At 46.0% G+C, this 13,408-nt stretch overlaps 1 protein-coding gene across 7 annotated transcripts in view; it reads left to right on the top strand.

Moving 5' to 3' along the window:
* GRB7 (growth factor receptor bound protein 7) overlaps positions 1 to 13,408 on the top strand; it is a 78,351-nt gene that overhangs the window by 48,198 nt on the left and 16,745 nt on the right. For 6 of the 7 annotated variants that reach the window (XM_081168663.1, XM_081168664.1, XM_081168660.1 and 3 more), the window contains 3 exons: positions 5,839 to 6,034; positions 7,821 to 7,968; positions 13,204 to 13,360. In XM_081168663.1, coding sequence (XP_081024789.1) covers positions 5,847 to 6,034; positions 7,821 to 7,968; positions 13,204 to 13,360 — 493 coding nt within the window. In that variant the 5' untranslated portion in view covers positions 5,839 to 5,846. Of the gene's footprint in view, positions 1 to 2,809; positions 2,924 to 5,838; positions 6,035 to 7,820; positions 7,969 to 13,203; positions 13,361 to 13,408 lie in introns of those variants that run through there. The other variant, XM_081168666.1, reaches the window with a different exon arrangement.

The raw sequence follows: 13,408 nt of genomic DNA, 5'->3' as shown, positions 1-13,408 counted from the left end.
AAACTTGCGGAACGAATTAATTTCGTCTTGCGAGGCACCACTGTATGTGCCAGCAGGGCATGAAGAGAACCAGCGGCTTCCCCACCGCCCTCACTCGGTCTCCCTCTGCAGATTCATCAAAGTCCAAACTTGCTAACCTTTTTGAAAGCCTTGTAAAGCCAGCCTTACTTGGTTTGGCTTTTGAGGCTCAGGATTAAGTAAATCAGGAAAGAACCTTGGGGGGGGGGGAGTCATTGACTTGATTGTAAACTTATACTGTTTTTCAGGTTCTTTTCAAAAAAAATATTTCCCAACCTGTCAGGATGTGGCATGCTATAACGATGACTATTTAGTGTATTTACATTTTGGCAGGCGCTGAGAGGTCTTGAACCTCTGTCTCTCCTTCCCCAGCCGTAGACATCAGTCTGGTGAGAATTACATTGCCCAGAATCTTCTTAGTTCACAAACCCTGTGAACCATGAATCTTTTTGCACCTCCTACAGAGGCATTTGGGCATTATTAACACATCTCCAGCTTTCTCATTAACTTCCTGCAATGTGCTCTGGTGTTAACTAAACCACACCAAAGTATAAAAACTGCTTTGAGCCCCCCCTTACAATTAATCGGCATATAAATTTTATGAAATAAATAAAATAAATATTGTGTGGCGATCCACCTAAAGTTTCTGCATAATGTAATGGGAGACTGTCATGTCCTGCTTTTTAAACGTATTTTTAAATTAATTTTCAGATATAGCAGCATACAGAGTCAGAAAGATGATAATATAAACCCCACAAACAGGATGCAATGTCAGTGTCCTATTTCTGAGAGGCTCGATGCCTGATTGTCCTATTTTCAGGATCATGTTTCTTCGATGTTATCCCATTAAGCCTTTCCAGCAAGTTGTGTTTATAAAGTGCATCAGCCAATTAATACAGTGGTACCTTGGGTTAAGAATTTAATTTGTTCTGGAGGTCCGTTCTTAACCTGAAACTGTTCCTAACCTGAAGTACCACTTTAGCTAATGGGGCCTCCAGCTGCTGCCACGCTGCTACCGCGCAATTTCTATTCTCATCCTGAGGTAAAGTTCTAAACTGAGGTACTATTTTTGGGTTAGTGGTACCCGAGGTACCACTGCATTTTCTCCACCCTGCAACAGGATCTCCAAATAGGCCTAGTGCTCTCACCTGCTGAAGGACCACTTCAGTTTGCAGACTGGAATGGGGGGTGGACCTCCCATGATTAAATGGTTCTCCATGCCCTCTTGCATGTAAGAAAACAGCACATTGGGAAGAACGCCTGGCTAGAGCCCCTTTCCTCCAACATGCACATTTTCTCAGTGAAAGGAGTTTTGTTGTGTGGTGGAGCATTCAGTTGTGCGAACTTCCCCCTCCTACAGTCTGAAGTGGTACAGTCCAGTCAGGCCTGTCACCTCGGAGTGAACTAGGAGGTGAGACAGAGGAGCCACACAGTCTTGTCAGGAAAACTATTTGTGAGGAGGAGGGTATTTTTGCCGAGCACCATCCTGACGGAAGAGCGGAGGCATTGCTGGGTATTGGCATCCACTGTACGGCGGTGCTTCCGAGTATGGGGATTTCACCTCAACGGAGGGCTGATGTGTGTTTCAAGGAACCTCTCTTGGTTTCGTTTGGGAGAGGGCCAGAAATCTCTCTGGACTCTGGAAACTCTTACCATGGATAGGGTTGCCGTATTCCAAATTTCCCTGGACATTTCAGCTATTTCCACCCGGACACAGTTTCTTCCATATTCCAGCTATGTCCAGGAAATTCCAGATGTATGGCACACACCTGACGTCGTGTGTGGAGAAGTGTTGCTCCCCACAAAATGGCCTGGCATGGCATATGGGGAGGCCTGGTGGGCCGAGTTTTGCCTGAGGGTTGGAGGCGCCATCTTTGTAATGGGCAGAGGAGACTACATAGTCTCCATCTTTCGCCAGGTTGCTTGTGTGTCTTTTAAGAGACAGGCTTGTAATAGACACTTTCCTGTTCACATACTATAGGAATTGTGCCAATTTTTATCCCAATTGTGGTTGCGGTTGTTGTTGTTTGAAAACCCTTTTTGGGCAGTTGAAGTAACACATATGGCTGCTTAAATATATATATATATATATTATCTAGTAGTTTTCATGGACTTAATTGTGATCCTCTTGGAATCTCATAATTCTGCAAGCATTCTTTGCAAACACTGGATTTAGGAGCAGGCGGAAAATTTAGTGCCTTCTTTTGGTTAATTGTGTTTCTCATCCTTCCTGTTGCAATGATAAGCCCAAAATTGTAGGGGTAGCACGTGATGAAATCTCAAACCCAGAGGGTATTTCTGATCACCGGGGAGTAAGGTTTCAATTCCCTGCATACCCCCCTTTTTTTACACCCCATGAATATCAAAAGTAATTTTAAATTAATCAACTTTTTCTGTTTTGCTGACTGTTCGTATTTTTTACAGGTCATATAATTTTAGCTGTTCTTTGTGAGACGCTAGCACTTCTTCCCACGCCACCTAAACTGCGTTGTGACCTTTGGCTTCATTGATGCTCTGACCTGGGAAGGAACGCTGAGTCACTTTGCCCAGTTCTGATAAGGAAATGGCAGGTGGCTAAATGAGGGAAGGAGGGGTAGGAAGAACCCTAGCACTGGAATTTTATTATTATTATTATTGCTGAGCATTTGAAAATCCATCTCTTGTCTGAATCACGTAAGAAACTGGTGACAAGGTGAAAATTTGGCCATGAACCTGGTGCTACAATTGCCACCTGCCTGTGTGAGTCTCTTGCAGGGAAGGAACCCACCTACAGAGTCTTGTGGCACATGAAAGGCTGGCAGATTTATTGCAACAAGATCTTTGGCAGTAGCTAGGCTGGTTGAGATGCCGCAAAAATGATTTGCCTCACATGCAGTCTAATGCAGATTGGGCAAAAGCTTCCAAGGTTAGCTGTACCTGCACTCAGCAATATTTCTAGGCTTTGCTGACCCCGTGTGACCACATCTCATTTGCATCAATTGATTGACATGCTTGTATGGTATCCATTTTCAGTGTATTTTTATTTATTTATAATCCTAATTTGTTTGATAATTCCCAATTCCTTTGTACTGTATAGTGCTTCCTGCGCATAGCAGTGTTTCGATTAATCTCTTGGATAAATTGATTTAAAATCATTTGATTGACTGAAGAGGTGCAGCAGCTATGCAAAACTGAAGTTGTTAGGTGCTATGTTAGAAATTAGTTGGAAGGCAATCGTCGGCCTTATTGCTGAGCAGTGATTTGAACCTAGATCTCCCATCTCTGAGGAGAGCAGGCGTAGTGTTTGTGCTGGGGTCAGTGGGAATTGGGAGTCCAGCAACCTCTGGATCGTCACAGGTTACCCATCCCCACTCTTAAACCTTCTGGTCCCTTTGTAGCAGCTGCTCTCCTGCTCAAAAGCAGTCATGCCAAAGTCAGGTAGAAAAGACAGGTTCCCCCTGGCTTGAGGCACTTACCGTCTGCCTGCAATTATGAGGAGTGGCATTATAAAATTGTAGAGTTGGAAGGGACCCTGAGGATCATCTAGTCCAACCCTCTGCAGTGCAGGAATATGCAGCTGCCCCACGCAGGGACCGAACCTGCAACCTTGGCATTATCAACACCACACTCTAACCAATGCAGGCTGTCTCCATTTACACCTTGAGAGCCTCGTGGTACAATAAGGCTAAACACTGGGCTTTGTTTTCCCTTCCAGACTATGAGTGGGCTCAGTGCCTGGAAAAGAGAAAGAAAATGTTCCATGCTAATGTCTGCCAAGGCTATCTACCTTTTCACTTTAAAGACCCAGTAGCTGTTTGACATGGTCAACTAGGCAGGGCTGACCAGCCTGCTGGGGAGCTCTGAGGAAGCTGGACCAAAACTTCAGAGCTAAGGCAGCATGCGGTCTTTGTGTTGAGTCTTAACTTGGCTTGTGGTTAACCATCTAAATGAACTGGGGATTCAACAAGTGAAATTCGGATCCTCATCTCCATTGGTGTTTGAGTCATCTGTGCAATCAGCTCTCGGATGTTCTGTATGTGCTCCACCACTTGATCAAGGGAGTCCAGTATCCGGAAGATGAGCTTGCTCTGTGAAATTAGAAGGCAGAATGAGAGCTTTTCCTAAAGCAAGGCAGGCAACCAGACTACTGACTAATTGCAATCTTGGTCAAACGGTTGGGTGGTTAACCTAGTGCACTGCTCAATTTCCTGTGCTGCTGCAAAGCTGCCAGAGTAAGTCTAGGGCTGGTAAATTCCCCTAGAGGCTTGCCAAAGTCTTTGCCTGTGCATTTCCCCATAAACATAGATCAATACCATCTTGGCTGGGCTGGCCTTTAATGTGTGGTGCTAAGCAGGCTAGGGGTACATCTTTAATTGTAGTATTTTCAAACAAGTTTCGTTGTGTCTAAAATCCCAAATTATGTAATTTAACAAGTGGACGTTTGCATAATCCGACACCGGCAGAAATTTGGCCTGGTGGGTAAGTCTGCCCTATTGTATTTTTTTTTTAATTATTTGTTTTACAAATACAAAATATATATGAACACAAACTGTAAAAACAAATCTGCATAAAGAGATTCTCGGAATCTTGAGACTTCCCCCCTTCCCCTCCATGGGGTCCCATTTTAAACATCTAAAACTGCATATTCATCCATACTCCAATTTTTATATCAAACTGTATCATCCATAATAATTTTTATGCTACAAATCCTGCTTTTGTTTCCATCTGCTTACAGTCGTCTCCTAAATAACTTATAAAATTTTCCCATTCTTTTGTAAAAATTTTATCTTCTTGGTTTCTGAGTTTTCCAGTCAGTTTTGCCATCTCAGCATAATCCATCAGCTTGGTTTGCTATTCTTCTCTGGTAGGGACTTTATCTTCTTTCCAATTCTGAGCTAATGGCATCCAGGCGGCCGTTGTTCCATACATGAATCATCTTTTCTGCCCCTTTAGTATATCGGTACCTGTAATTCCTAATAAAAATGTTTCTGGTTTCCCCTATTGTAAATTTTACTCAGGAGATGGGGAACAACAAGGACATGCTCAGGTTGGAACCCTTTGAGGCAGCATCTGAGGTCTCTGTGCCTCTGAATGGCCCATCACTCACCAGATCTCTCTACTACTTGCTGCTCCTTTCACTCACTCACCATCGCATCTGTCGCCATTACCACTCACTCATACACTAACATTGATGCTGAGGGGCCACTCCTGCTTGCTCACCTGCCCACTTCCTCTGTGCAGTGGCTCTGCTGAGTCCCCACCACTGCCCTGAAGGAGAGGGCAGGAGACTGAGCAAGGAGCAGCAAACAGCTTCTGTTGTTCCTCCTCGCCAGGCACACTCGCTTGCCCACCAGCTCCTAAAGTGAGTGGGCTGGTGGCAGCAACAGTGGGGAATTACTCCTGTCACAAGGAGGAGTAATGGTCATCTATCGCCAGGGACCACCATGTCTGAAGCCCCACCCCACCCCAACACATACACATACACATACACATACACATACACATACACATACACATACATTGCCTGAATTTCTAATTTTGTTCCTTTGAATAAATTTGGAGGCCCGGCAATGTGTCGTTTCAAACAGTGCACTTTCACATCTCCTTTCAAGTACATATAACCATAAATACAAGAGGTCCAGGGTAACAGCTGTGGAAAAACTGCTTGAGACTTAAGCTCTGCAAATTGTTTTGGTTTAGCTCCGCCTGGGGATCTTGTCAAATTTGAATGTTTTGCTGGCTCTTGATTTCACCTAACATGGAAAGACGGATAGGCAAAAAATGAAACAAATCAAAGGGATATTTAGCCAAGTCATGGGGGTCTCCTTTCCTTTGCTACAGATAATGACATGGACCTGGGAACTCTCCAAAACAACATCAACAGCACTTTGGACAACGTTTACGAGGATGGCCTGGAATCGGATCACAGTAGGCCCCTTTCAAACAGCAACCCTCTCTGCAATGGAGAACAGGCCAGTCTTCTGACCGGAGGCGATGTTGTCAAGCGCTCTCAGCCTCTGCTCATCCAAGCCAATAGGTATGTGGAGATGGAGCCAGGAATTGTGGGAAACTCCAACCGTCGCCCCCAATGATTATTTTGTGTTTAAAAATGAGAAGTAATTCTGAGCTGATTTCTTTCAGGTGTGAGGGTCTCTGGGCATGAACTGAGTTGATTTCCCTCATTACTGAGGAGTCATAGTCCGCCTATCTGGGAGTAGGAGACACAAGTTTCCTTGAAACCTGGCCTTCCTCTTTTAAGAAACTGGCTGTGCTCTGAGGCACAGTTCCCACCTCAGTCAGGAGCAGGGAAAGAAGTCGTGCAGATAACCAGCCTGCCGTTTTCTTTGCAAAGCAAGACTACAAAACAAGAAGATGGATTACTGATTTCATTCACGGTGAAATTCATTAGTTGTGTGTGATCACAGTGGAAGCGGGGGATCACTGCTTCCAGACAAAGTGTGAGCTTCCTCCTGTGATATGATAGGAAAGAGGGGCTTGAATAGGCTCGCAGTGGACAAGCAGCTTAATAGGATGAATCTAGGTCAGACATTCTGTCCCAGAAATTTGAAGCCCTGAGCAAAATCCAGAGTCAGTTTAGTGGCTTCTCCTCGGGGGAAGCATTGAGAAATTCTGAGAGAAGCCAAGAGGGTTTTGATAAGAATTACACTTATATGTATGTATGTGTGTGGTGTGTGTGTGTATGGGGGGTGGGCAGGATTGAAAGTAGGAACATTCTCTTATCCACAGTCTGAAGGTACCCAGCATCATTTCATCTCTGAAGCTGGAAGCTGGGCTTAACTAGTTCTTGGAAGCAAGACCACTTGGGATCACGCAAAAGCTACTCTGAGCAGCTTCTCTAAGATGGCTGTTCGGCCGCTGTGAGAACTGGATGCTGAGATGGGCATTACTCTGATTCAGCAGCCTCTCCTTCTGTGCCTCCCAAGCCTTGTCTCACAGAGGATACCTCCACAGCACTGTTGACATGCAGTCTTTCATGCTCCATCACGGCTGTGCACACATAAAAAGTCTGGCGTGCTGTGCCAGACTGATTTCGGACTAACTGCCTGTATGTGGTATGCACTGGCAGGAAAAGGCAACGTGCATTGGAGTTAATCATTAGCTTCCTTCCCTGCTCGCAGGGCCAGTGCCATGGTGAGATGGAGCACTGCAAGATTGCTGAGTTGAGTGACTTTTCTGAGGCTGGCTCGGGCCCTTTGCCCAGCAAATGCAGTGCTTAGTGTCAGAGGCTGGTGAGGGTGGGGACTGAATCTGACACACTGAATTGAAATATCCACCTGTATCTTTGGCTGCCGGTTGGGAACGTGTTAAAAAGGTGCAAAAAAATGGGGAAGTGAGTGCACAGTTCAGCTTCATGAGAACGTTAGCTTTCTTGTTTAAAAAGCAGGTTTCTAAGTATATGTAGAATGCCTTATGAAATCTCAGAAACATGGCTGAATAAGATCTCAAGTGATTGTGGGCAAGGGGAGACATAGCTCATTATCCGATGGGCTAATGCAGCCCATTATCCTTCCCCATATTCAGCAGAACCAGAATACAATTTGTGCAAAATAAAGAGCAGTCATGCAAATTCGGTGGATTTGTTTTAGTTTATTCAGGATTTGGATTGCCTAGATGCTGAATTTGAATATCTGTAGATCTCTAGCCCTGGCCCTAGATCTCTAAAGCACATAAGGGTTTCAGGCTTTCTCATGGACAAATAGGCTTTACTCACTAACCCAGAAATCTCACTCTTTCCCCTTTATGAGGATACGGCACTTCAGGCCTGCATGATAATCCTTCTGATGTGCTTCTTTTTCCTTTAGAAAGCTGAAAGAGGAGGAGGAGCAGCAGCGTGCCTTATCTTTGCCCTCCATCCCAAACCCTTTCCCAGAACTCTGCAGCCCCTCCAACTCACCCATCCTCAGCAACTCCTCCTTGGGACCAGGCTCACCGCGAGAAGGAGGTTCTCATGTAAGTGTGCCTATTTACGTTTTGGGATGGAGAGCAATCAGAACAGGGCTTCATTTTGGCACAGGGTTTGCTAAGGCATGGTACTAGAAGCTTTCTCTTTTGGTGGTGGTGGTGATGGGGTGCTTGCACAACCAGCTAGCTACATGTGAAATCAGTGAGAGGGCCCCTGAGAATGTGCAGAGGATGTTTTCCTTTCCACAGTGAGATGGCAAACATCTTAGATGAAGGGCAGGGGCTTGTGGTTTTACAGAGGCTGTGCAAGGTTTGCCCAGAGATACGTTGTGCCCCCATCTCCTCCCCACCACAAGGTTCCTTTCAGTACACAGACTTGAGTACAAAAACAGTACGAAACCCAACCTAAAAATGAAGAGAGTTAATGGTTACTGAACGAGTTGAAGAACCCGTTGCCATTGTCTCCTGCTCCAATCCATTAGGTAGGGCTCAGCAAGGCAAGGTTAACTACTCGCACCCCATCCCACAAAATCGCTAACTTCAGTTTTCCAAAAACACATGTTTTATAGAAAAACATAACTCGAAACTGGCAAAGTGGTTTTGAATTGCAAGAATCAGCAATACAACAATCTTTGATTATTTTTCTCAAATGCAAAAGTAAATGTTTTCACACACAAATCGTTTTGAACCATCTGTATAAAGCTGTGCCCCTCAAAGGTCAGTACTGTGCCGCTCCAAGGTCTGTGCCCTTGGCAGCTGCCTAAGTTGGCCTAATGATAACTCTGACCCTGCACTGTGCTGGAAAACATTCAATAGGGTATAAGAGTTGTTGTTGTCACTCCCCCACTCACCCCATTTCCTCAATTGCACCCCCTTCCCTTCATTTCCATTTATTGCAAGCCTAGGCTGTGTGTATGTAGGTGCCTCCCTCTCAGCCTTGTTGTTGTGGTTCAAAGGAAAGGAAAGCAATACATTTGGCACCAGCTTGGCTGTAGGAGTTGCTAGGATGAGGCGTACAAGACACCATCCAACCACCTTAGGGACTCCAGATTTGTGTAGCCTTTTCTTCTCCCGAATATATCCCACAAGGCTGTGGGTACTGATTTTTCCTCTCCGGAGAAAAGGAGTCTCAATGGAGGAAACACAACCTTTCCTTCCCATTCTTAACACAACCAGATTCTGTGGTTGGGGCAGCCAAATTAATTCTTGCTTTGGGTAGCAGTCCTGTGCGAGCTGGCCTTGCATTAGACTTTTCAGCCTCTTCTAAGAGCTGAGAATCAAACACTTGTCTGGTGTGATCTGCTGCTTCCCCCCAAACTACGGACAAGAAGAGCCAGAAAGTCAGAGTTAGAAATGAGGACTTGTGAGCTAACCGGGCACGATGGGGCAAGGCTGGTTCCCATGGGGACTGTTGCCAAGGTTTCAGGTTTTGTTTGGCTAGCCTCTGGGCCTCCGCTAGGAGCCTGTAATTATGGGACAGGAGGTCTCCAGCTGCCTGGGAAGTTTTTCAATCCACCTGATGCCTCTTGCAGTTTATATCAAAGGCCAACACAGGTGCTTTTCACCTTCACCCAACAGTGGGAAAACATGGATGTTCATTTTTGTGCACAGTATACAAAGGAGCTGATAGGAGACTAGAGAGCAAGACAAACGGGCAAACTGCTTCAGTGTTATCTCACAGCTTACCTGTGCTTGATGCATTTTCTTTAAAAATAATCAATTTATGTATTTATGCGATTTAATATCCTGCCCTGCAGCTCAAACCTGGGCTCTTACGATGGCTCATGATAAAGAACAACAAAAGAATAATAATAAAACCATGAAATTTCAGTAGAGCAAGAGAAGGCTTAAAAGAGCAGCAGCAAAAGTAGACATCAATAGAAGATAATACCCACTTTCTTCAGACCGAACCCCATTGTACTAGGGTGAGAGAGCCAGGATGGTGTAGCAGTTAGTGCATTGGGCTAGGACCTGCGAGTCTAGGGTTCAAATCCACACTCAGCCAGGAAGCTCACTGGGTAACTTTGGGCCCTTCACGTTCTCTCAATCTAACCTATTTTACACAGTTGTTGTGAGGATAAAATTGGGGAGGACCAAATTAATAACTTTTAAAAAGTTATTAACTTCCTGTTGGATGAATTGCGAAAGGCACAAAGGACCATTGCAACCTTGCCATCTTCAGAGGAGCCATAAGAGAGTGATTACCAGCCTTTTCTCTGAAGAGCTCTCATCCATCCTTCTATTTGGAGGCTCTCAGAATCTTTGCCAGTTTCCAGATTTACTGGCAGCCCAGCCTGAGATTACCGTTAAAGTGGAGATTGACAACAAACACTCCCTTGCCTTTCATCTGAAGACGGGGTGCCTACTGTTCGTGGTGGGGCCTCCTAATCCTTCCCCTGGGATCCCAGCCAGGGCGCTGGTCAGGGAGGGGGAGAGCATAGGTGTTTAAAGACCAATTACTTTCCCACAGTCTTCCCCAAGCAGGTCCGTTTTCCCTCTCCGTCATCTCAAAATGGCGTGCGTCAAGATACGAAGAGCTGCCATAAGATTTAACACTCTGTAATTTTTTTAAAAAGAGGTGCCCAGACGCATAGTGAACAAGCAACTTTCCAAAATACATAGTACATTTCAAACCCAGTCACTCTTGTCTCATCTCAGCCTGTGGAAATCCCTCCAGAACATTGAAGCAGCATAGCTTGGGCCAGCATAGATGGTAAACCAATCCAAAATCCAGCTTAGCTCCTCCTTTCCCATGTTCCTCCTGCACATGATTGATGACTTTCAGTTGCAAGTTTCCATTCCAATGTAGCAGCCAGGTCAGTCTGGCCTTGGGTTATCTCCTTTTTCTGGAAAGAAAGCAACTGACCCTCGGGGACGTGCTGCCCTAACAGATGATAGGTCCTATTAGAAGTATCTGGGTTGTGGAGTCCTTCCTTAAATGGAGCCCTTGGCCCACGCACTCGCATTGTTAGCATGCCGGCATAGCGACTTCAACCCGGCCACAAATCCCTCTTGCGCTAGCCACTGCATCATGAGCAAGGTCCTGCTGCATGGGTGATGCTTACACATGTTGGCTGAACCTTTAAGTCAGGCACTCACAAATGTTATTTGTCTATTGGGGAGGTGGGGGCATGAAGGTAGCACACGCACTCTCCTCCAGTAGCCTCTCCCAGTCTCCAAAATATCAGGATGGCTGCAGCTATTGTCACAGCAATGCATCAGCCCCGATAGGTGGGAAGAGGACCTGTATTGATTGAAAAAAATAAAGTCCTTTTCATGGCCCGGGGAGGCTGGTTGAAACAAGGAAGAAAAGAGCCAAGTGGTGACTTGTAAACCCTTCTGCTCTGGCTTAGGTCAGGGGCAGGGGACCTTTTTCAGCTCAAGGGCTTAGGGAATGTGGCCTTGCGAGAGCCCCAAGAGTGAGATAAAGAGGCTTAGGGGGCTGCTTTTGGTCCCTAAGCCCATATCCCTCAATCGTCCCACCACAACATCCTGGAATTGCAGAAGCCATTCCTGCCTCTGATTGCATCCCGGAATCTCCCATTTTGGCAGGCCTGAGTGTTAGCAGTTCACTCCTCCCGTTGCTGATATGTGGCTGGGTAGTCACATGTCACTGTTTACTTTCATGAGCTGGGAAAGTCTGAAGATGAAAGTTACGTCTTATCTCTTCCGTTATGTTGTGCTGTTGCACTGTTTCTTTCTCTGTCTGCTGCTGAAGAAGAGAGCAGGCGCCATTATGATTTGTCCTGTAAATATTGCTTAATAAATTCTTAGGATGCTCACATTCATGCTTCCAGTTGTCACTGCTAACTCTGCTGATTAATAGCATGCACAGGTCATCTCTGAGTGGGGGTTTCAGGCGCTTCCCCGGGGTTTGTGCTTCCTTCGGAATGAGGCACAGCAGAGACTGTGGTGTCTTTAGGATATATGGTTTATTTACACACTCATATATACAACCTGAGCCTACCATGGAGGGGTTCACGGCATTAACACCCCAAAAGGGTATTGTTTCTCCCATAGCCGCAGGCTTGGATTCAGACTGAAATTGAGCCTTGTTCTTTCTCTCTTGCTTTCCAGCTTGCTGCTTTGCTTCTGTCTCTCAACACTGCAACTCTCTGCTCTCAATGTTGGCTTTTTCCTTCTAACTGCCTGGAGTTGAAGGAGGCATCCCCTGCCCATTTGCCATCTCCCACACAGCCCCTTCCTGTGTTCTCCTTAATGGCCCGTCACCCAGGCTATCACCTGACTAGGAGGCTGACTTGGCTATTCCAAGAATGGGAAGCCTTGGTTTACTTTTAACACACGCTGGATCCAAACTCACAACAATATGATTGACTCAGTTGTCTTACTTGAGCAATTGGTTTGCTCCCTCTTGTGGAATAGTTGGGTTAAGGAGAGATAATCTCCAGCTGACTAAGAAAGTAAGATCACTGCAGTCAAAGGAGGTCAGTATCCTGTTTCCAACAGTAGCGAAAAGCAGGTGCTTTGGGAGTCCCTGGTTCCCCACTCCTGCTCTACAGCATGCAAGGGTTCTGTGGCAAATATTTGTGAGCACAAAATTCTTTTAATAGCTCTCACCAATTCACTCCTTCCCCACCCCCCACAAACCTCACAATGTCTCTGACAGCAGTGTCTCATACTGAATGTAACTGACTTATAGAAAGGACGCTAGGAACTGAGAACAGAGATATTGCATGTACCCTTGCCGTCTGTGAAAATCCATCCACTAAGGGTGTGCTTAACAACTATTAAAATAATTTATCTTTTAATAGTTGTTAAGCAACTTCCTGGATCAGACCAAGGGTCCATCTAGGCCAGCGTCCTGCTTCCTGCCCAGGACGTGCACAAGCAGGACATGAAAGCAAGGCGGTCTCCCTTTGCTATTTGTCTATCAAGGATAATGCTAGACTTCTCCTAAGCCATCTAAGCCACTGGCCATCCCCAGGGGATATGCTCATAGGTCTGAACCATCCTTCAGCATTTGTGCTTCTCTCCCTCCCCTCTTAACCTCTGCTCGCTTTCTCCCAGTGTGGTGTAGTGGTTAAGAGCGGTAGTCTTGTAATCTGGTGAACTGGGTTCACATCTCCACTCCTCCACATGTAGCTGCTGGGTGACCTTAGGCTAGTCACACTTCTCTGAAGTCTCTCAGCCTCACTCACCTCACAAAGTGTTTGTTGTGGGGGAGGAAGGGAAAGGAGAATGTTAGCCACTTTGAGGCTCCTTAGGGTAGTGATAAAGCGGGATATCAAATCCAAACTCCTCTTCTTCTTCCCCACCCCACAGGTAGTGAAGGTCTACAGCGAAGATGGCACTTGCCGCTCAGTGGAGGTCACAGCAGGGGCCACGGCTCGTCACGTCTGTGAGATGCTCGTCCAGAAGACTCACGCTTTGCATGATGAGTGCTGGTCCCTAGTGGAGGTCTATCAGCACTTGGCCCTAGGTAAGGAACGGAGGGGTCTCCTTAAAGCCAGGATTCGGAGGGCCAGGC

This window comes from Podarcis bocagei (assembly GCF_964188305.1).
Source record: "Podarcis bocagei genome assembly, chromosome: 13".
Lineage (NCBI taxonomy): Eukaryota > Metazoa > Chordata > Lepidosauria > Squamata > Lacertidae > Podarcis > Podarcis bocagei.
This window is presented reverse-complemented; position numbering and strand designations above follow the sequence as displayed.